The following is a 20,421-nucleotide window of genomic DNA, read 5'->3' on the forward strand; positions in this document are numbered from 1 at the left end:
AAAGCTTTGGGCACTGGAATGGTGTAGATAAAGAGCTGTGTAACATCCAGGTCCATTTTGGATGTTTCACAACAGTTCTTTTTCTTTGTTTATGTTTAGCTGCAGAATGGTGGATTTGCATGCCTTTTTAAGATTAAACTTTTTTTTTTCTATGCAACATGGGAGTTTTAAATTAGGGGTATCCTGAGCCAATCTTTGGGATCAGAAAGCAGGCTGATGTCTGAAAAAAAAAAAAATGAGCAGCAGCTCCGGCCTGCCACCGGAGCTGCTGAGACAGTTCTACACAGCGGTCATCGAATCAGTCCTGTGTTCTTCCATCACAGTCTGGTTTGGTGCTGCTACAAAAAAGGACAAACTCCGACTGCAACGGACAATCAAAACTGCTGAAAGGATTGTCGGTACCCCCCTACCCACCATTGAGGACTTGCACGCTGCCAGAACTAAGACAAGGGCGTGCAAAATCCTCTCGGACCGTCTGCACCCCGGTCACCAGCTCCTTCCCTCGGGTAGGCGCTACCGATCAACGCAAACTAGAACTAGTAGACATTCCAACAGCTTCTTCCCTCTTGCGATCAACTTCTTAAACACCTAACCTATAATTCCATTACAATAAGCTGGCAATTTTTTGACTTGAGTTCGTTGTCACATTTCTGTGGGGCCAATTATGCATTACTCGTGCACTCACTGTAGTTTTCTCGCCATGCTGCACTATTTGCATATTCTGGCCACTCATGCCAGAGTAGCATCTGCTCCATTTGCACACCGATTGAGGAGTATCTGTAACATTTGCACAACCATCATTATCCCAGATGATCGCACTACTCGTCACTTTAAACTGCATACACTCCTTGAAGTCTCAGCGCCCTTTGCACAATGGTCATTGCACCGGTCTACTGCAATATTAGTCATTCGAACTGCTCTAAGTGCTAGAGGACTCTGCATCTTTTTGCACAATTGTTTTTTGTCAATGTCTTTATGTCTCCAAAGTGTTCTGTAAATTGACTGTCTGTTGTACTAGAGCGGCTCCAACTACCGGAGACAAATTCCTTGTGTGTTTTGGACATACTTGGCAAATAAAGATAATTCTGAAATACACAGCCTTCTTGTCTTTTTTATTTAAATTAAAAACCATTTTTAAACATTCGGTAGCTCAAAGCTGGCATACGATGAATGTAAAACACCACTGACGAGGTAATGAAAATTAGCGTTGAACTCGCGGCACTTACAGTGCAGTGCAGCTTTTTTTGCAGTTTCTCCACTGTTTAAGTTCAAACACTTAACAGACAAAAGATAACCCAAGTAAACATAAAATGCATTTTTTTAAATGGCAATTTTGTTTGAGGGAAAAAAAAATTCAATATAACTGGCCCTGTGTGAAAAGGTAATTGCCCCAATTCTGAATCAACTATAGCTAATCACATATTTTGGAAAAGCGTAGAACATTTCCACTAAATCACACCCAAGACTGATTACCTCCAGACCTGTTCAATCAAGAAATTACTTAAAACATAAGTCAGCCAAAAGACCTAAAAAAGCTGCAACAAAATGCCACGTGTCGTGTCATGCATTAAAATCGGAGAGGCTTCATGAAATTTGTGACCCACAGCCTTCCTGGTGACCCAGCCCAACCAACAAGCGTAATAAAAGGTTGCAAACTTGTAACATACGCTAGTGATACCCAAACAAGGTGCTGTGGGGGGAGGAAAAAAAAAAAAAAACAATTTCAAATAACAGAAAATTCACAAGTTTGTCCTGCATGAGTTGTAATCAAACAAATTAAATTGACTCTCAGGAACAATATTGAACAGTTGGGGGGAATATAAAAAGATTTTGAAAATTTATTTCAAGTGAAATAATATTCCAGTTGGTTTAATGTTTTTATTTTTTTACATTTGTCAAGTAACTGGACACCACAGAAATGACTTGAAAATTAGAAACTGTAAAGAAAAATCATTTAACTTAATCCACAAAAGCTTAAAGTAATTTCTTACCCATTTACAGTAACTTGCACATGGTACAGCAAGTGCTAAACATTCTATAGACCTACAGGCTCACTGTCAAATGAATTCATGTACATTATAAATGTTGCTTAGAAAACAAATAAATTTTATAGTAACTACCAATGTCAAACAATTCAACTTGCAAAAGTAAAAGATAAAACCGCACCTTCCTGAAAATGTTTCTTCATAGTAACGACCCCTGAGGAGAGAAAAAAAGATGAATTGACATCGTTTCCAATAAAACCACCACATTCAATTGCCTTTTGATTAAAAAAAATTACCATGTACTGTACTTCATTGAGATTTAAATTACTCGTTTTGTTGGTTGATTGCTTAGTCTACGTTTGGAGAAAATATGATTGTGAATGTGGTTTGAATAATTTGGCGTGCAACCATCTTCGACGCCATCAACGCTACACGAGTATCGCCGAATGAAACCGTAGTGAAATACTTTACCACAAGAGGGCACTATAATGCTTAAATTCACTTTTACCTGTCAGTTCACTTTGGGGAGGAAAACATGCAATTAAAATACAACACTTAAACAAACAGGGCTGTTATCTTGTAATGTTTCTTAATGCAGCATGGAAAGCATAGGCCTCATTAAGCATTTGCCAAATGTATGCTGCTTGACATCAGGGTTTACACAGCATATGTAATTAACTTCCCTAACAAATACTTCTTTAGTGGGTGGGATCCTGAATGTATTAAGTATGTGGTGCAATTTGTAGAGAAGGATTATAGTCTCAGTCAGCCGGCATTTTAATATTGCTGCCAGTTTGCGATACACAAACCTGACAGGTTTTGGGCAATATGAGTCAAACATCACAGCATGGTAGAGCTACACAGTAGGCTGGAAAAAGAACGCCTGAGCTATAATAAGCATTTGTCCCTAAAGTACCAGAATGTACGCACTCCAAGGTCAGCCTTTGTCAAAAAAAGTACACAAACATTTGTTGAAACATTGAAATACTGCAAATGGCTGTGTGGCGCTGCCTCAATTGCAACCTCTTCACCTTCCATCATCAAATTGACAAGACAAAGAACTTGGCAGTTTGTTGAAAGTCAGGTCAGAATCTATCGGAACACTATCCATTCAGTCATTAAATCAATTACTAAAACTGAAGAGCGTATCCAGAGTGAAGGCTTACGTGTGTCAAGCAGACCAGGAGATGCTCATCCATGCTTTTATCTCAAGTAGACTTGACTACTCTAATGGTCTTCTGACTGGACTCCCTAAAAAGAGCATTAAACAGCTGCAGCTCGGTTTCTGACCAGAACTAAGAGGTCAGAGCAGATTACTTCAATTCTAAAGTCTATACACTGACTTCTAGTCACCTTTAGAATAGATTTTAAAGTTCTGCTCCAGGGCTATAAATCGCTAAACAGTTTAGGTCCTGAATACATGAATGAAATGCTAATTGGATATAAACCCAGTAGGGCTCTAGCAAAGAATTGCAACTGACGCCAGCCCAACAAAATGTTTAACGGTCTACACTATTAAATTTCAACTGTAAATGTACCACAAACTGATCCAAAAACAGTTTTGTAATTTAAAAATCTTAAATCACCCTTAAAAGTAAATTACTTTCAGATTTGATTTTGGACGAAATAAAAATGCACCTGAAGTCTGTGTACACTCAAAAGACACCACTCAAGACTACACAGAGTTCCTGAAGGCTCTGCATGTTGTTGGGCTGTCCTGGTTGACACGCCTCTGCAACATCACACAGACATCGGGGACAGTGCCTCTGGATTGGCAGACCGGGGTGCTGGTCCCTCATTTTAAGAAGGGAGACCGGAGGGTGTGTTTCAAAGGGGGGAAAAAAAAAAATAAAAAAAAATAAAATACTCCTCAGCCTCCCTGGTACAGCCTATTCAGGGGTTCTGAGAAGAGGGTCTATAAGGAAGTCTAATCTCAGACTCAGGAGGATCAGTGTGGTTTTCATCCGAGCTGTAAAACAGTGGACCTGTTCTACTCCTTCGGCAGGGCCCTCGACGATGCATGGGAGTTCACCCAACGAGTCTATGTTTTTTGTGGATGTGGAGAAGGCGGTTGACCGGTGTACCGGACCCCCAGATTTGGGCTGTTTGGTCTCTGTACGACTGGTGTCACAGTTTGGACCACATTGCCAGCTGTAAGTCTGAGTAGTTTCGAGTGAGGGTTGGACTCCGCCAAGGTTGCCCTTTGTCACAGATTATTTTCATCTTTATGGACAGAATTTTTAGGCACAGCCGAGCCGTTTAGTGGGTCAGGTTTGGTGACCACAGTATTACAGCTCTGCTTTTTGCAATTATGTGGTTCCGTTGGCTTCATCAAACCTTTCAACTTTCACGTAGCAGTTCGCAGTAGCGTGTGACGCAGTTGGGATAAGAATCAGCACCAACTCTGAGACCAAAGTATTCAGTCAGAAAAGAGTGGAGTGCCCTCTCCTGGTTGGGAATGAGAGTTGAAGAGTTCAAGTATCTCAGATTAGGGGATGTCAATCATTAGTCTGTGGGCCTGTGAAGACCTTTTGAGTCTCTTGTAGTTACGGGCTATACAACTAACCGTGACCATCTGCTGTATCAGACAAACCCTACCCCCGCTAAGTAACCTACCCGCTTGGTGTCCCATTATTTGAACCACCGTTGACAGCATGTATAAAATACTTTTTCATACTACTAATTCTATGTCAGGAGAACAAACATGGACAACACACGAGTTACCGAAGATTGGTCAGGCATTACTTGAATGATGAACTGGTATGCCGGCATCGCACAATGTTGTAAAACCAGTCTGGTCATATCTCCATCTTCTGTTCCTGATTCAGAGGGTAAGGTGAAGCCATCTTCAGTGTGGTCCTCCGACATATTCAGAAACTGTCATGGAAAACGCGTATAAAAATAAATTCCTTGTCTATGCAAGTTTATACATTTGAATGTGTAAACATGACAGTAGTTTTGTCAAAAACCCACTGTTAAGCAATCTTGCCACTCTAAGCTCCAAATACCATCACACCAAGTACCGTTATAGCAAGCATCTGAACCGCTACCACTGAGATAAAAAAGGAATACACTCGTTTTGATTAAAGTTGCCTTTTCCTCACCTTACCGGTGAAACAATGACCGAAAACACCAAATGAAATAACATGCTGAAAGGCTGACGGCCTGGTTGTGAGACAATGTGTCAAGACGCCATCTAACAGCCATTGTGATTTGAAAATCTTCATTTTGTCAGAGGACATACCAACCATGCAGAGTACCTGCGGACCACCTGGTTACAAATTTAATTTCAATAAAATTCTGAACGCTTATAGAAATCAGTTTAAAACAGAAAAGTAAAGTAGAGACTTACGTCATCCACTCTCCAAAGATCACTGTCAAAGGCTTCAGTCTGACCATAGGCAATAGCATTCTTCAGGAAGTCTGTCTCACTGCCCTCAGTCTAATGAGCACAAAGCAACAATACTTGAGCTACTCAACAATTAACTATAACCGAGTGTAAAAGTATAGATGACATACAGTGTCCGTGTCTTGCAAAACTGCAAGTAGTAATCGAATGTACTCTGTTGCAGCTTTAAGTGTGTCTACTTTACTGGGCTTGCGGTCTGGTCGCATCAGAGGTACCATTCGCTTCAAGCGCGAGAACATTGTGTTAAGGTTCCGTATCTGCAAATTGAAATCACAGTAAATGATCTGAATGAGATTTAGCTCCATCTTTCAGTTGCAACCACAAATCAATTCTCAATTTAGTTTGTCATTAACCCTGATAGAACAATAGTGCATTGTACAGAAACAATATACCATGGGTGTCAATTTTTTTTTTTTTTTGTCAAGGGCCACATTGGAAGTTACCCTCAGAGAGCCAATATGATTGAAGTAGTGTTGCACCAAGTTCATAGTGTCTTAAAGGACAGTACCCAAAAATCCAACAGTCAACCAATGACTTCCTGTCTTCCGGGAAGTTGTGTGGGCAAAGAGAATGAAATGGTTTCAAACTGCCGACTCGCTCCTTCCTCCTGCGGACACGTTATCACGCGTGTTCAAAGACAGTGTATTCTCCTGTGCCGTTAGGGAAACTCTGCATTCGATGCACACGAGGGTTAGGGTTACCAGCAGGAGATCAATAGAATCGATCGCATGAGATGAAGTAGCACAGGTGTGCGCCGCATGGTAGCCCAGCTTGGAGCACTCAGACCCGACAACACTCGCCATCGACGACCATTCAAAAAAAAAATCAGGGCATTCGAAAGGAATAAAAACAGACCCAAATGCAAAACCCCTTATTCAAGTGGAGCAAAAAGGTGTTTTTTTTTTGTTTGTTTTTTTAAGTGTCATGGCTCCTTATACAATGAATAACAGCACTGCGTGCACAATGTGAGAAACAGAATTCAGTCAAACGCAAGAATATTGCACACCAAAATCTTGAAATTCACAGTACATGAATATTGTTTATTTTTAATGCCAGGTGCAACACACACAACTTATCCTGATCAGGTTCACAGGACGCTGGAGCCTATGCCAGTTGACTTTGAGCGAAAGGCGGACTACACCCTAAACTGGTCGCCAGTTAGTTGCAGGACACACACACACATTCCCAAATATTTTCATATCATCTAAGTTTATTCAAAAGGTTAAACTTTCATAGATTCAGAGCCCACAAGTATTTGTTTATTTTTACATAAATGTGGGCTTCCAGCTCATAAAACCACCAAAAGAGTAATACAAAATATATATATAGAGAGAGTCAAATGTTTTAAACTGAGTGCAACACTATGCCCATGCCATCACAGTGCTTGACTGGCCAGCCAACTCGCCAGATCTATACCCCATTGAGAATCTATGAGGTATTATAAACAGTAAAATGAGGGTCAGACCCAAAAACGAAGAACTGACAGCAAACATCAAGGAAATCTGGGCTCCATAACGTCCAGGCAATGCCACAGGCTGATTGCCTCAAGAGCCAGTTATTAAGGCAATCCCTCCCAACCAAGTATTGAAGATTAACATATTTTGAAAGTATCATATTTTGATTGATTTAATGTGACCCTAAATTCTCTATTTTGCTACAAAAACTGAGAAGTAAATATTTATTCAGTGGTCCAGTTTTTTTTAATTCCTGATGAGGAAGCCCAAATGATATACAAATAAACAATCGAAATTGTTGGTCCTGAATTCATAAATCATGAAAGTTTAACTTTTTGAATGGAATTATCAAAATAAACTTTTCCATGATATTACATTTTTTTGGAAAGGGTCTTGTACACACACGCACACTAGCTATTCTACCCAATGCTAGCTTTTAAGTGCTTTGACTTAAAGTTGTTGCTGTATAGTGATTTAACAGCTATCAAATTAGCGTTTCCTCACTCACCCGAAGCCGCTCCTTGGCATTGACTTGTTCTCTTTTCCTCACACTTTCGTTAAAGTCCTCAGCAACTACATAGAAGCCGTCGTTGACTCGTTTGAATTTCTCAATGTTGCTGTACGCCGGCAGGGCAGATTCACCCGTCAGTCGCTTCAAAATGTCACTCATTAACTCCTGCTTGGGTACTTTCATTTTATCGAGTGACGTCTAATTGCGGTCATGCGAAGTTCCCGGTGGTCGTTGATTAAATGTCACAGCCTCAGGCCGAGACAGCAGCTGCTGTACTGCACATTGGTAATCAGACGGTGGTCCACACCTGCGGATAAATGCCGCCAAGCCCAAATACGGTTCGGTCGTTTCCGGTTTTGAAAAAAGAAAATCATGCGTCATGCGTAGCTCGATTTGACACGCCCCTTTTGAGCTGCGTACCTACGGCGACCCTAAACTCGGAGGGTCAAAAGTCGTCATCGCAATCCATGTGTGGACGCCAAAAAAAAAAAAAAAAAAGACCAATGATTCCGGCACATTGCAGGAGGTGGTCTGGAGGCGTTTCCTTTTGGTTTGGATCGTAGTGTTCTATACCAGGAGTGTCAAACTTATTTGAGTTCGCGGGCCACATTCACCCCAATTTGATCTTAAGTTACTAGACTAAGATACTAAGTTACTAAGCAACTCCAAGAGATGGAGCGTCATGATCCCTGCAAAGACAAAATGAGGAGAGACAGGAGACAGATATAAGGGTAGAAGTAGGCAGCCAAGTGCATACCACATTTTTTTTGGTCTTTTTTTTTTTAAAAGGTTAGTTTGGCCAGCGTTAATTTTGTTGATGAAAAGATTTCGCCATAGTTATGGCAAAACGACATTTTTATGACTAAAATGAGACTATAATTGAATAAAAATACACTCGTTGCCATGGCAATGGCACCGCGACACGTATTATAAGAACAAAATGGCACTAAATTCTCGGGAGATGACGTTCATTTAAAGCTTGCATGAGGTATGTTCACGTAGTTTTATACGATACGGCTCACAAGCAGGCAGCAAAACGTTACGTAGCCTACCAAGGTAGTGCTAACACTAACGGTTGTACGTAAACATCCCGGCGTTTGTGTCGAATCATGCTCTAAAGTTTCGGTGTGTGTGAAATAATTTAATTACAATAAAGTAATCCAGTTGCAGTAAATTAGCACCCATTATTTCTGCCATGTCGTAATGTTGGTTTGACCTGACAAGACCAATGATTTCCAACCTTTATGGAGCCAAGGCACATATTTTACAATTGGAAAATCTCACGGCACACCAACAAACAAAAATGTCACAAAATGTAAATAAAATACGGAGTAAATACTATATGTACTTCATGCCGTCTAATAGAAGAGCATTTATTTCTTCTGCCTGTCACTATGCCTCACTGGCATAAATAGAGGAACAAAGATACATTATTTGTGGTAAATGAATAATTTTTTGAGCAGTTGAGTATAATTTGATAATTTCCCACGGCTCACCTGAAGATCACGCATGGCACACTGATGTGCCACGGCACACTGCTTGGGAATCACTGGACTAGAGAATACTTTTAAAGATACTCAGCATACAATACACAAGTATGTACAGTAAATAAACAAGTAATTTAAATAGACACATTGCTCCGTCTTGTGATTGGATTGGTGATCAGCTATCGTTTTTTTAAACCACCATAAATCCTGTAAAGCCTAGTAACGAGACACTCACCGTCCAAACATTTTACCTTTCGTCTCGTCAGTCCATAGAATAGTCTCCCAAAAGTCTTGGGAAACATTCAGGTGCTTTTTTTTTTTTTTTTTTGCAGAAATAAGACAAACGTTATGTTCTTTTTGGTCATCAGATGTTTTTACCTTGGAACTCTGCCATGGATGTTGCCATTTTTGCCCAGTCTCTTCGTAATTGTTGGGTCATGAAAACTGACCTTAACGGAGGCAAAAGAGGCCTGCAGTTCTTTAGATCTTCTCCTGGGTTCCTTTTTTAACTCTGGATAAGTCGTTGCTGTAATTTACTCCTGGGAAGGTTCACCACTGTTGCATGTTTTCTCCATTTGAGGATAATGGCTCTCACAGTGGTTCGCTGGAGTCCTATAGCTTGAGGAATAGCGGGTTGCTGGAGCCTACCCCAGCTATCTTCAGGTGGGAGGTTGGGGTACACCCTGAACTGGTCGCCAGCCAATCGCAGGGCACATAGAACCAAACAACTATTTGCACTCACATTCACACCTACGGGCAATTTAGAGTCTTCAATCAACCTACCACGCATGTTTTTGGGATGTGGGAGGAAACCGGAGTGCCTGGACAAAACCCACCCAGGCACGGAGAGAACATGCAAACTCCACACAGGCGCGGCTAGGATTTGAACCCCTGTCCTCAGAACTGTGAGGCAGACGTGCTAACCAGTCGTCCACCGTGCCAGCACCTGATAGATGTCTATTACTTTATTTCTCGTCTTTTCTTGAATTTCTTTGAGTCGTGGCATTTTGTTGCAGTTTTTTGTGATCCTTTGGCCGACTCCAATTTGTCAAGCTTGTCAAATGGATTTGTAGCCCTTTCCAGACTGTTAGATGTCAATTACTTTATTTTTGTCTTTTTTTTTCAACTAAAAGTACCTTTCCGATTTAAATTTCAGTCAGACTTTTTCAGCTATTTATAACAGAAGAAAAAGAGGAGTCTTAGTACAAATTATTAATAGACTAATTTTTACACTAAATAGCACATTAATTGACCCAGAAGGACAATACATAGTTCATACAATTATATTTAATAAATCATACACATTAGTTAATGTACAGTATACACCCCTAATATTGACAAGCCACTTTTTTCACATCTGACAAATTTGTCCGCTAATTCAACAATTATTATAGGGAGTGACTTTGCTACAAAACTTAATCCAACCATAGACCGCTCAAATAAAATACAAATAAAAAAACAAGCAGTCAAAATCTTCTCAACTATTAGATGTATATATGCACGACTTTAGTCTCCCAGATATCCATCCATCCATTTTCTTCTCCCGCGACCCTTGTGAGGATAAGCGGCTCAGAAAATGGATGGATGGATAGTAAACAGCAGTTGACAGGTAAGTTTCTTCAAAATACCCGTTTCCAAGAAAAAAACGGGGGGAAATCGATTTTTGTGAAACAATGCATTTCAAGCTGAATTTGTCTTTTCACTTTGATGCCAAGTTTTTTTTTTGCTTTTATGATGGCTCAAATATCTAAACAATGATTTCCCACTATACAACATAAACAACACAATCAATGGTATTTTGATTGCATAATAACAGTATATTTACAATTATAACACATGCATTTTCAACTTGATTATGCATGAACAGCTGGGTGTGTGTGTGTGTGTGTGTGTGCATGCGTGTGGGACCTTTGTGAGGTCCCAGTCAGCAGACGACCAGCTATGAACAGCCCCACCACTGCTTAATGCACCTCCTGTAAATGATTTTTAAAAATGCATGAAAATTAAACATATTATTACTACAGTGTGAAGTGGAGAAAAATACTTTGTTCACCTTTCTTGCCAACAGGTGTGGGAGTGCATCAGCAGCTGGTTGCACCAACTGCGATTTATAGAAATATGTACAATTACCACAATATATTTTATGTTGTTGCTACAGTGTTGATCGGATACAGGTTAAGAAAACTATTATTGCGATTAACTAGAGATATTACAAATGTCCACCAGATGGTGCCAAAAAAGTATGCTACAAAAGTCCACCAGAGGGAGCCAGAAATAAAGGTCACCGGTCTTGTATAACCACTAATTATCCACAAGATGGAGCCAAAGTAGAGATTAAAAGGTCATGCAAATGTTTTCTAGACAGAAAATCCAATACAGTCTTATCCGCATTTGCTTTCTCATTGCATATTAGCAAACATATATAATTTGTAACAGCTTATAATATATTTTTTGGTAACTAAGGGTTAAGAGCCCACAATCATTGGTGCCCACACTGATATGTGAGATAGATGAATTAATAGGACCTTTCATAGGGGAGTAGCAATTAAATATTATTTACTGAATACATTGTGTGTTTTTAATGATGCTTGATGATGTTAATGATGTTTCATGATGCAATGAGGAATGTTTTGTGTACACATGTTACATGATTGATCAGGTGAGACCTACCCCTTGGCACTAAAGGGTGGACAGCCATTTTCAGGTCTCTCCAGAGATGCTCAATTGGGTTTAAGTCAGGGCTCTGGCTGGGCCATTCAAGAACAGCCATGTGGTTGTTCTGAAGCCACTCCTTCAGTATTTTAGCTGTGTGCTTAGGGTCATTGTCTTGTTGGAAGGTGAACCTTCAGTCTAGTCTGAGGTCCTGAGCACGCTTCACTGTTGGGACTGTATTGGACAGGTGATGAGCAGTTCATGGTTTTCTCCACACATACCGCTTAGAATTTAGGCCAAAAAGTTCTATCTTGGTCTCATCAGACCAGAGAATTTTATTTCTCATCATCTTGGAGTCCTTCAGGTGTTTATTAGCAAACTCCATGTGTGCTATCATGTGTCTTGCACTGAGGAGAGGCTTCCGTCGGGCCACTCTCTCATAAAGCCCCAATTGGTGGAGGGCTGCAGTGATGGTTGACTTTCTAGAACTTTCTCCCATCTCCCGACTGCATCTCTGGAGCTCAGCCACACTGATCTTTGTGTTCTTCTTTACCTCTCTCACCAAGGCTCTTCTGCTCTTCTGCTCAGTTCGGTCGGACGGCCAGCTCTAGGAAGGGTTCTGGTCGACCCAAACGTCTTCCATTTAAGGATTATGGAGGCCACTATGCTCTTAGCAACTTTAAGTGCCGCAGATTATTTTTTTTTTTTTTGTAACCTTGGCCAGATCTGTGTCAACCATCACTGCAGCCCTCCACCAGCACTCCAAGATGGTGAGAAATAAGATTCTCTGGTCTGATGAGACCAAGATATAACTTTTTGACCTTAATTGTAAGTGACATCTGTGGAGAAAACCAGGCACTTCTCATCGCCTGTCCAATACAGTCCCAACAGTGAAGCATGGTGGTGGCAGCATCATGCTGTGCGGGTGTTTTTCAGCTGCAGGGACAGGATGACTGGTTGCAATCGAGGGAAAGATGAATGCGGCCACGTACAGGGATATCCTGGACGAAAACCTTCTCCAGAGTGCTCAGGACGTCAGAATTGGCTGAAGGTTCACCTTCCAACAAGACAAGGACCCTAAGCACACATCTAAAATAAAGAAGGAGTGGCTTCAGAACAACTCCGTGACTGTTCTTGAACGGCCCAGCCAGAGCCCCGACTTGAACCCAATTGAGCATTTCTGGAAAGACCTGAACATGACTGTCCACCAACATTCACCATCCAACCTGACAGAACTGGAGAGGATCTGCAAGGAGGAATGGCAGAGGATCCCCAAATCCAGGTGTGATAAACTTGTTCCATCATTCCCCAAAAGACTCGTGGCTGTATTAGCTCAAAAGGGAGCTTCTACTAAATACTGAGCAAACGGTCTGAATACGTATGGCTGTGTGATATTTCAGTTTTTCTTTTTTAATAAATCAGCAAAAATGTCAACAATTCCGTTTTTTTCCGTCAATATGGGGTGCTGTGTGTACATTAATGAGGAAAAAAAAAATATTTTAGTAAATGGCTATAATAAAGAGTGAAAAATGTAAGGGAGTCTGAATACTTTCCGTACCCACTGTATATAATATTATTGCTGGAGTGCAAAATGCAAAATACCTTTTTCATGTGGTATATGTGAGCTACAGTGCAGCCCGTGCCAACAATGGTGAGACCTAGCCCGGTGCCTTCGTGCTAGATATCTCGTTTTTATTTGTTTTCTCATCCTGTTTATGTGGATAATGTTTAAAGGTAACGTACTGTGTAGCAATGAATGACATCTGGACTAGGGATCCATATTCTGAATACTGTTTGAAATGATCAGTTGTTTTTCAATGACCATCGCATATCCCTAATCTGAATACAACATAATTTGTTATTCAATTTTTATTCCCAAATATTTGTGGTACAAAAAAATAGCTGCAATGTAAACGTTTCCCCCCTCCAGTCTATATTAACATCAGCGCTCGCCTGTATTTGGAGCCACACCGGGGAACACTTTTTCCTGGCCCGTTTGTTTTAGAAAACACACGATACATCAGCACGACTGCATGCACCACTGTGGCGAAGCCGGTTATGGCTGACGACAAACACATCACAACAGGTTATAAAAAAAATAATCAAAGTAACACAACAGTCAATTTTTCATGTGTCTTGCAGAGAGCTTGGAGGTGAATGCTCCCCTGCATCCCTTCACCTCCTGCCATGCTTGAAAATGAAGGCTTTAATAGGGACCAGATGCTGTTCCTTATTGACCTGAAGACATCATGATGTTGTCGAAGGTGGAAGCCCTCCAATTCCTCCATGAGTCCAAAGAGGCAAGTCAAAGGTGCCACAAAGAGTTGCTGGTTGCTGGCTCAACTAAAGTCAGCCCAGCAAGGGTTTGAGGGTGATGGGTCAACTGATAGATCAACTTTAAGTTCTATTGATAACACTTTTCTTACAGTTTACATTTTATGTTTACACTTTTGTACAATGTTCACTACCTTACTACCAAGAGAAACTTTGTTTTACCCAATTTTCATCTTATGTTGTGTTTTTGGAATATTTTATTAAACTGTATTACTTGGGAGTCGTTGCAGTAAATAATCACACAAATAACTGAGTAAAATATTTATTCGCAGGAATAAAAGTAATGACAGCAGCGCATTATTGATAGCTATTTACAGTGTTACAGAACATTTTAAGAAAGAGCAGGATCATTTCACAGCATGGCCTCATGACATCTGCAGTGTGTCCTCAACTCATTTTCATCTGCCTGTCTTGGGCATCCATTTGGGTGTTCCTGACAGATCTCCAAATCACTCATGCACATGCATTCATTCATTCTCCGAACTGCTTATCCTCACTCGGGTCGCGGACGTGCTGGAGCTTATCCCAGCAGACTCTGGCCGAGAGGCGGGGTACACCCTAGACTGGGCGCCAGCCAATCATAGGGCACATATAAACGAACAACCATTCGCACTCACTGGCAATTTAGAGTCTTCCATTGACCTACCATGCATGTTTTTGGGATGTGGGAGGAAACCGGAGTACCCAGAGAAAACCCACGCAAGTACAGGGGAGAACATGCAAACTCCACACAGGGGAGGCCGGATTTGAACCCGGGTCCTCAGAACTGTGAGGCAGATGACGCATGCACATGTTGTGCAGAAAACAAGTCACCATTATGATGATCATCAGTGCATCGATCCAGGTGTTCTGCCGATCTTGTAGGTGCCTCCACTTGTACTTCATCCTGAAAATGTTTCAAGAAAGAGGTAGTATAAATTTAGAGACAAATCCAAAAATTCAGAACCAAAAAATAATAATAATCTGCATATCAAATAATGGAGTGAGACTAAGTAACCGATGAGTGTGGAGCTGAAACAATGTGCAAACATCAACCAGTGTAAAAACAAATACAAATAATCATACCAAAATATGAGGTAGTAGTATCAATAATCATTATGTGGGACAATACATTTATATTGTATATGGTGTTTTTATACTTGTTTTTGTTTTGTTGTAGTCATTCCACTAAAATCCAAGATACTGCTGTTACTGATTTAATAATGTCTTTTTGTATTAGCATATATAGGAAGAATGAATTGTATATATGAATATTTCTGATTTTAATATCATACTATATTGATTTTCTATAAAGTAATAGCTATATAGGATTACAGTGTTCCCTTGCCACTTTGCGCTTCACATTTTGCGGCTTCAGTGCTTCGCCGGTTTTTCCAAAATATTCATTAAAAAAAAAAAAAAAAAAAATACAGCCATATCGTGGAAAGACGCGTTGTTTCATGTTGATGCGCGCGAGAGAAGGTTTCCCTGCATGCCAAACAAAGAGACGAGTTGACTCGGAGGCTTTGTACATGCCTGTACTGTACGGGGACTCATACAAGGCAAGGCGAGTGATTGGTTCCCGGCGCGTCATCGACCAATGAGAACACGAGTGGGTTTATCCCGTGAGCTGATTGGCTGCGTATCATCGCAGCCTCACCCAGCATCTTCCCTTGTTGTGTCTCGCCAGTCTCGTCCACGCTGTTGTGTTCGCAATAACTTTTCTTGTTTAAGCGATAATTTTTTAAAATTAGTTAAGCAAGCCCTTACAATGTCGCCGATGCGCTGTGCCCGTGCGAAAACTTCCTCCGGGGTGCCCAAGAGCGAAAAAGTGAAACTTTTAGATTTGATCAAAGAGGGCAGAAGTTATGCATCTGTGGCACGCCATTATGGGTTTGGTATAATTAAAGATTTAAGTAAATATGTGTACTGTTGTAATCTTTGTCTCAAATATCTAAAGTATAAATACTGTTTACATATTTTAAACATTCTGGTACTCACATACACATCCACGAAAATTCCTAGGGGGGCAAATCCTACTTCGCGGGTGTTCACCTTTCGCGGGGGGTTCTGGTCCCCATTAACCGCGAAAAACGAGGGAAAACAAGGAAGTTGAGAGAGCGCTCAGGGAAGCTGTTTTGGTTGGCCATTGTGAGCACTTATCATGCTCTCCCACTCTGTTCAAAGTCTTCCTCCAGGGATTATTCTCGACAAGAGACAAAACGTTTTTCAGTAAAGAATATGGCACAATAACATTTAAAACCTAACACAAGAAAGGAAGACAGCAACACAAACGCCCTTTTGACTTGTAAACAATGAAATACGCCGAAACAAAATATAGGTTACGTTCTGCGTCTCTGTGTTTCCTCTTCATCCACCGTGTTTGAAGGTTGCAGAAGGACCGCATATTTGTCCAGAAGTTTAGGTTGTATTCGGACAAGGCAAACGCAAGATAGATTTCGCGCAGGTCGCCATCTTTTTTTTTTGTTTTTTTTTTCAAAATTGGAAAATGGAACACTGTGACGTCATTCCCAACTCCAACTTCCCACTTCCAAGGTAAATGTATCGCAGCATTATTATATTCAGTAACGACTTCAAGCATTATAGGTATACATTCAGACATTCTTTGAAACAAAATGCTATGAAAACTGAAACTGCTTGTATTGATAACAATATTTTTTATGTGTAAATAGACTGCATATGACCTTTATTTATTTATTTATTTTTGATTCCCCCAAAGCGTTATTGGTTTTTGTAAATTGTAAAGTTAATTTAAAAAAGTAAAGAAAAAAGAAAAGGGAAAAGAAATTACGCTCTGCCTTCCCAGCCAATAAGCGATTGGAAGTAACGTGACATTACCAAATCCCGGAAGCTTTTTTTCTTGTTTTTAAAAGTGTATAACTAAAACGCAAGCAAAAGAAACTGGGCGGTGTTTGAACATATAACTTGACTTACTAACTTAAAAACTATTATCTGTAGTTAACTATTCAAAGGAAAACCGACTAAATCCCAAACAACCATGTCTTCTAGCCTGCTCACGAACTACTGCGCCGAACTCCATGACGATCAAGATCAGAAAGTGAGTAATGCTAGTGGTAATTGTTGTAAAAATAAGAAAAAAATTGGAAGACTGAATGCTCCGTAAGGTTTTTCACCGTGAAGACTGGTCAAACGGGTAAAAAGACTTACAAGGTTGTACACTCAAATAACGTCGTTGTCACCTGTTGAGAGGAAAATCTTGAATCTGGGTGCTGCTCACCTGTGAGGAACCTTACTGTTATTTCAACTGTGAAACTACAAGTTACCTATTCGTTTGTATGAAGGATTTAAATAGCAATATGACTTTTGTTGTCCTTATTAAGCTTTGTCCGTCAAGTGGCGATTGCTCAACGAACCCTCTTACGTTTTATTCGTGTAAATTAGCTCATTTCCAGACCTGAAGTTTACACGTTGTTTCAAAAGTACTTTTTCAACATTAATAGACTGGGACGAAGGTAGTATGACCCACTACTGAGTAGAAAAAGCATGGCAGGAAGTCAGACATAGAGACGCGATCATATTTTCCAAAATAAAACAAGTGAGAAGTGTGACTTTTGTTTACAGATTTTCACCCTTCCCCTGCGTCAAACACTCTTGTGCATGGTAGATACATTCATTGTTCAGTGGCTAAAAAAGAGCATGTGTTGGGAATACACTGACAGTTATTTTAATGCTGAGTATTTATCCTTTGTACTATAAATCATATGAGTGTGATTGCTTTCTATCAGCATTTGTTTAACAAAGTGACATTCCCGTGCTTTATTTGACAAGGCGAAGAAAGACAGAACAGAAACATTTATCCTGCAACTGACATGTTTTTAATTAAATCAGGATTTAAACTCCCATTCTAACATAAATATACACTGGTGTTATTTGAACATGTTTTTGTTGTTATATAATATACAGTAGATAATAGGAAACATGTCCCTTTTCTCCAACTGTTTAGTTGGACAGGTACTTGCACTATCTTCAGCTGCCTGATGAAACGCTGATGGATATATCAATGAGATTTCGACGAGAAATGGACAAAGGCCTTTGCAGAGACACCAACCCCACGGCTGTTGTAAAGATGCTGCCAACTTATGTACGCTCAACTCCAGATGGGACAGGTAATCCTCTTATCCTATATCTATTAGGCTTTACACGATCAGGATTTTTGGGGCTGATGAGAGTTAAAAAAAAAAAATGATAACCAATCACCGATCCGATCACAAGATGGAGCAATGTGTCTATTTAAATGACTTGTTCACTTACTGTATATACTTGTGTATTTAATTGCTATTTTTTAAATTCACAATAAATAATGTATCTTTGTTCATATATTTATGCCAGTGAGGCATAGTGACAAACAGAACAAATGGTCTTCTATAAGATGGCAGGAAGTACATACAGTAATTAATGTAACCACTTTTTGTGACATTTTTGTTTGTTGGTGTGCTGTGAGATTTTTCAATTGTAAAATATGTGCCTTGGCTCCATAAACGTTGGAAATCACTGCTCTAGTTAGCTCTTGTATTCTAATCAGTCAGGTCAAACCAACGTTATACAAGAGGACATAAATAATGGGTGCTAATTTACTGTAATTACCTTATTGTAATTAAATTACTTCACACACACCAAACCTTTCGAGCATGATTCGACAGAACGCCTGCATGTTCGCTTACAACAGTTAGTGCTCGCACTAGCTTGCTAGGCTACATAATGTTTTGTTGCCTGCTTGCGAGCTGTATTGTATTAAAAGTAAGTGGACATACCTCAAGCAAGCCTTAAACGAACGTCCTCTCCCGAGTGCCGGTGACCACCAAGACACGTTTTCTCCCATTTTGTTCTTATAAACACACGGCGCGATCCATTATTGTTGTTGTCGCCATATTAACGATTGTATCCGGCGTTTGAGTTTACAAGATGAAGCCCAATGATCGTAAAAAACGGGATGCGGTGGTATCGGAATACAAGATTTTATTGCGGTAGTCTGACGTAGTGCAATAGTGAAAGACCAAAGTTGTCTTGTAGTCTGATCCAGGCATTACATGTTGTCTGTCTCAAACGTGTTGTCTGTCCCACACCGCTGACATGTTTTGTTTTAAAATAACTTTATTGGCAGTCAGATATTTACAGTACTACGTCAAAAGACACGTGACAAGGCTAAAAATAAACAAACTTTTGGATTCAAATATACTGTACACGATGGCGACGCGGAGTAAATGTCTTTTGCGTAGCCGATCAATGACGTCATTGATCGGATCGGCGATTTATGACATTAAAGCTGATCAGTATAAAATGCTAATTATCGGCCAATACTGATCAGGCCGATCAGATCGGTATAAAGTCTAATATCTATACAGTTTTGTAAAATGTAATATCAGGGCCAGTTAACTTAATTATTGCAGTAAAAGCTCAGGACCAGCTCAAAGGGATTTTATTTTGTCCGTCTTAAATGGAGGATATTTTCAGACTAGCTACACCAAAATAAACTGAACTGATAAGAAGAGAGAATTAAAATATTAAGTATTCTGTGAACACTGTATACAGGTACCATATAATAGAGGTGTAAACAATGAAAGACACAACAGCTTTTCCGCCCCCTCACTCTCTTACATGAAATCGGACTAAACCTTTCCTGTTTTAAGTCAGTTAGAATTCCCAAAATTATTTCCATTCGTTAAATGCCAGAATAATTAGAGGATTCTTTTTAGACAATTTTTCATTACTTTCCTCAAAGTCAAAAGTTTACATACATTTCATTAGTATTTGATACCATTTCCTTTAAAATTGTATGACTTGGGTCAAATGTTTTGGATATCCTTCCATAAGCTTTTCGCAATCTGACAAAACTGGTGTAACTGATTCGGGTTTGTTGGCCGCCCAGGCATATGCAAGCATATGAGGCAGATGTGCTAGCTAACCAGTCGTCCACCGTGCCGCCGGACTCCTTACAGTGGAGACATTTTTCCAAGGACCCCATCCCCTTATTATTCTAACATCAAACATCTCTTTTCGAGGCAAAAACTGGGCCAACAAGTAAAATCATAGCTGAAATAATACAAATAACAATAAGGTGCTGTTTCTCCATTGTTTAATTGCCAAACAATACAATCAATCAACTTTTATTAAGCAGACCATAGTCTGTTAGAAAACACATACAGTACGGTACACAATAAGACACATAAAAGGAAAGTACATCAAGAAAATCTTTATATTTGCTGGCCATAATTAGTTTTTATCCGATTCCCTTATAATAAAACAACAAGGATCCAAGAAATTTCACCTGCACTGTCCAGTATTCAGGTATTTATTTCACAGTCACACTGGATAAATTTCTGGCAAAAAAAGTTGCTGAATCGATTTCCAGCCACTGAATTGTTTCGGATCGTATCATTCTAAATGAACCAATATCATCCTTGAATTGAATCGGCAACCACGAATCATAATATGAATCAAATCGTTACTGAAACGAATGGTTACGCCTCTATAGTGAACGCCTACATATTGGCGGATTGGCATTTGCAGATTCACCTATTCACAGATTTTTTTTTTTTTTTTGTTATTTGCTGTGACCCCCTCATATTTC

At 39.9% G+C, this 20,421-nt stretch overlaps 2 protein-coding genes across 2 annotated transcripts in view; one reads left to right on the forward strand and one right to left on the reverse strand.

The window, feature by feature from the left end:
* Nucleotides 1–2,184: 2,184 nt before the first annotated feature.
* Nucleotides 2,185–7,545, reverse strand: figla (folliculogenesis specific bHLH transcription factor). The gene is made up of 5 exons (XM_061671141.1): nucleotides 7,357–7,545; nucleotides 5,505–5,651; nucleotides 5,338–5,427; nucleotides 4,710–4,862; nucleotides 2,185–2,199 (listed from the first exon to the last, which is right to left on the reverse strand). The coding sequence occupies exons 1-5, from the start codon at nucleotides 7,540–7,542 to the stop codon at nucleotides 2,185–2,187; spliced, it is 591 nt and encodes a 196-aa protein (XP_061527125.1). The 5' UTR covers nucleotides 7,543–7,545.
* Nucleotides 7,546–16,650: 9,105 nt separating this feature from the next.
* hk2 (hexokinase 2) overlaps nucleotides 16,651–20,421 on the forward strand; it is a 33,003-nt gene continuing 29,232 nt past the window's right edge. Inside the window, exons 1-2 of the mRNA XM_061672940.1 lie at nucleotides 16,651–16,890; nucleotides 17,797–17,959. Of these exons, the coding sequence (XP_061528924.1) occupies nucleotides 16,831–16,890; nucleotides 17,797–17,959 (223 nt within the window). The 5' untranslated portion in view covers nucleotides 16,651–16,830. The remainder of the gene's footprint in view (nucleotides 16,891–17,796; nucleotides 17,960–20,421) is intronic.

The sequence above is a fragment of the Phycodurus eques genome, chromosome 3 (assembly GCF_024500275.1).
Source record: "Phycodurus eques isolate BA_2022a chromosome 3, UOR_Pequ_1.1, whole genome shotgun sequence".
NCBI lineage: Eukaryota > Metazoa > Chordata > Actinopteri > Syngnathiformes > Syngnathidae > Phycodurus > Phycodurus eques.

Excerpts from the sequence above, each read along its gene's own strand:
- figla (XM_061671141.1), bottom strand. The coding sequence starts at position 7,542 with ATGAAAGTACCCAAGCAGGAGTTAATGAGTGACATTTTGAAGCGACTG. Across the intron at positions 5,652-7,356 it reads ATGCCAAGGAGCGGCTTCGG|ATACGGAACCTTAACACAAT; the intron begins GTGAGTGAGGAA and ends TTCAATTTGCAG. Across the intron at positions 5,428-5,504 it reads TTTTGCAAGACACGGACACT|ACTGAGGGCAGTGAGACAGA; the intron begins GTATGTCATCTA and ends TGTGCTCATTAG.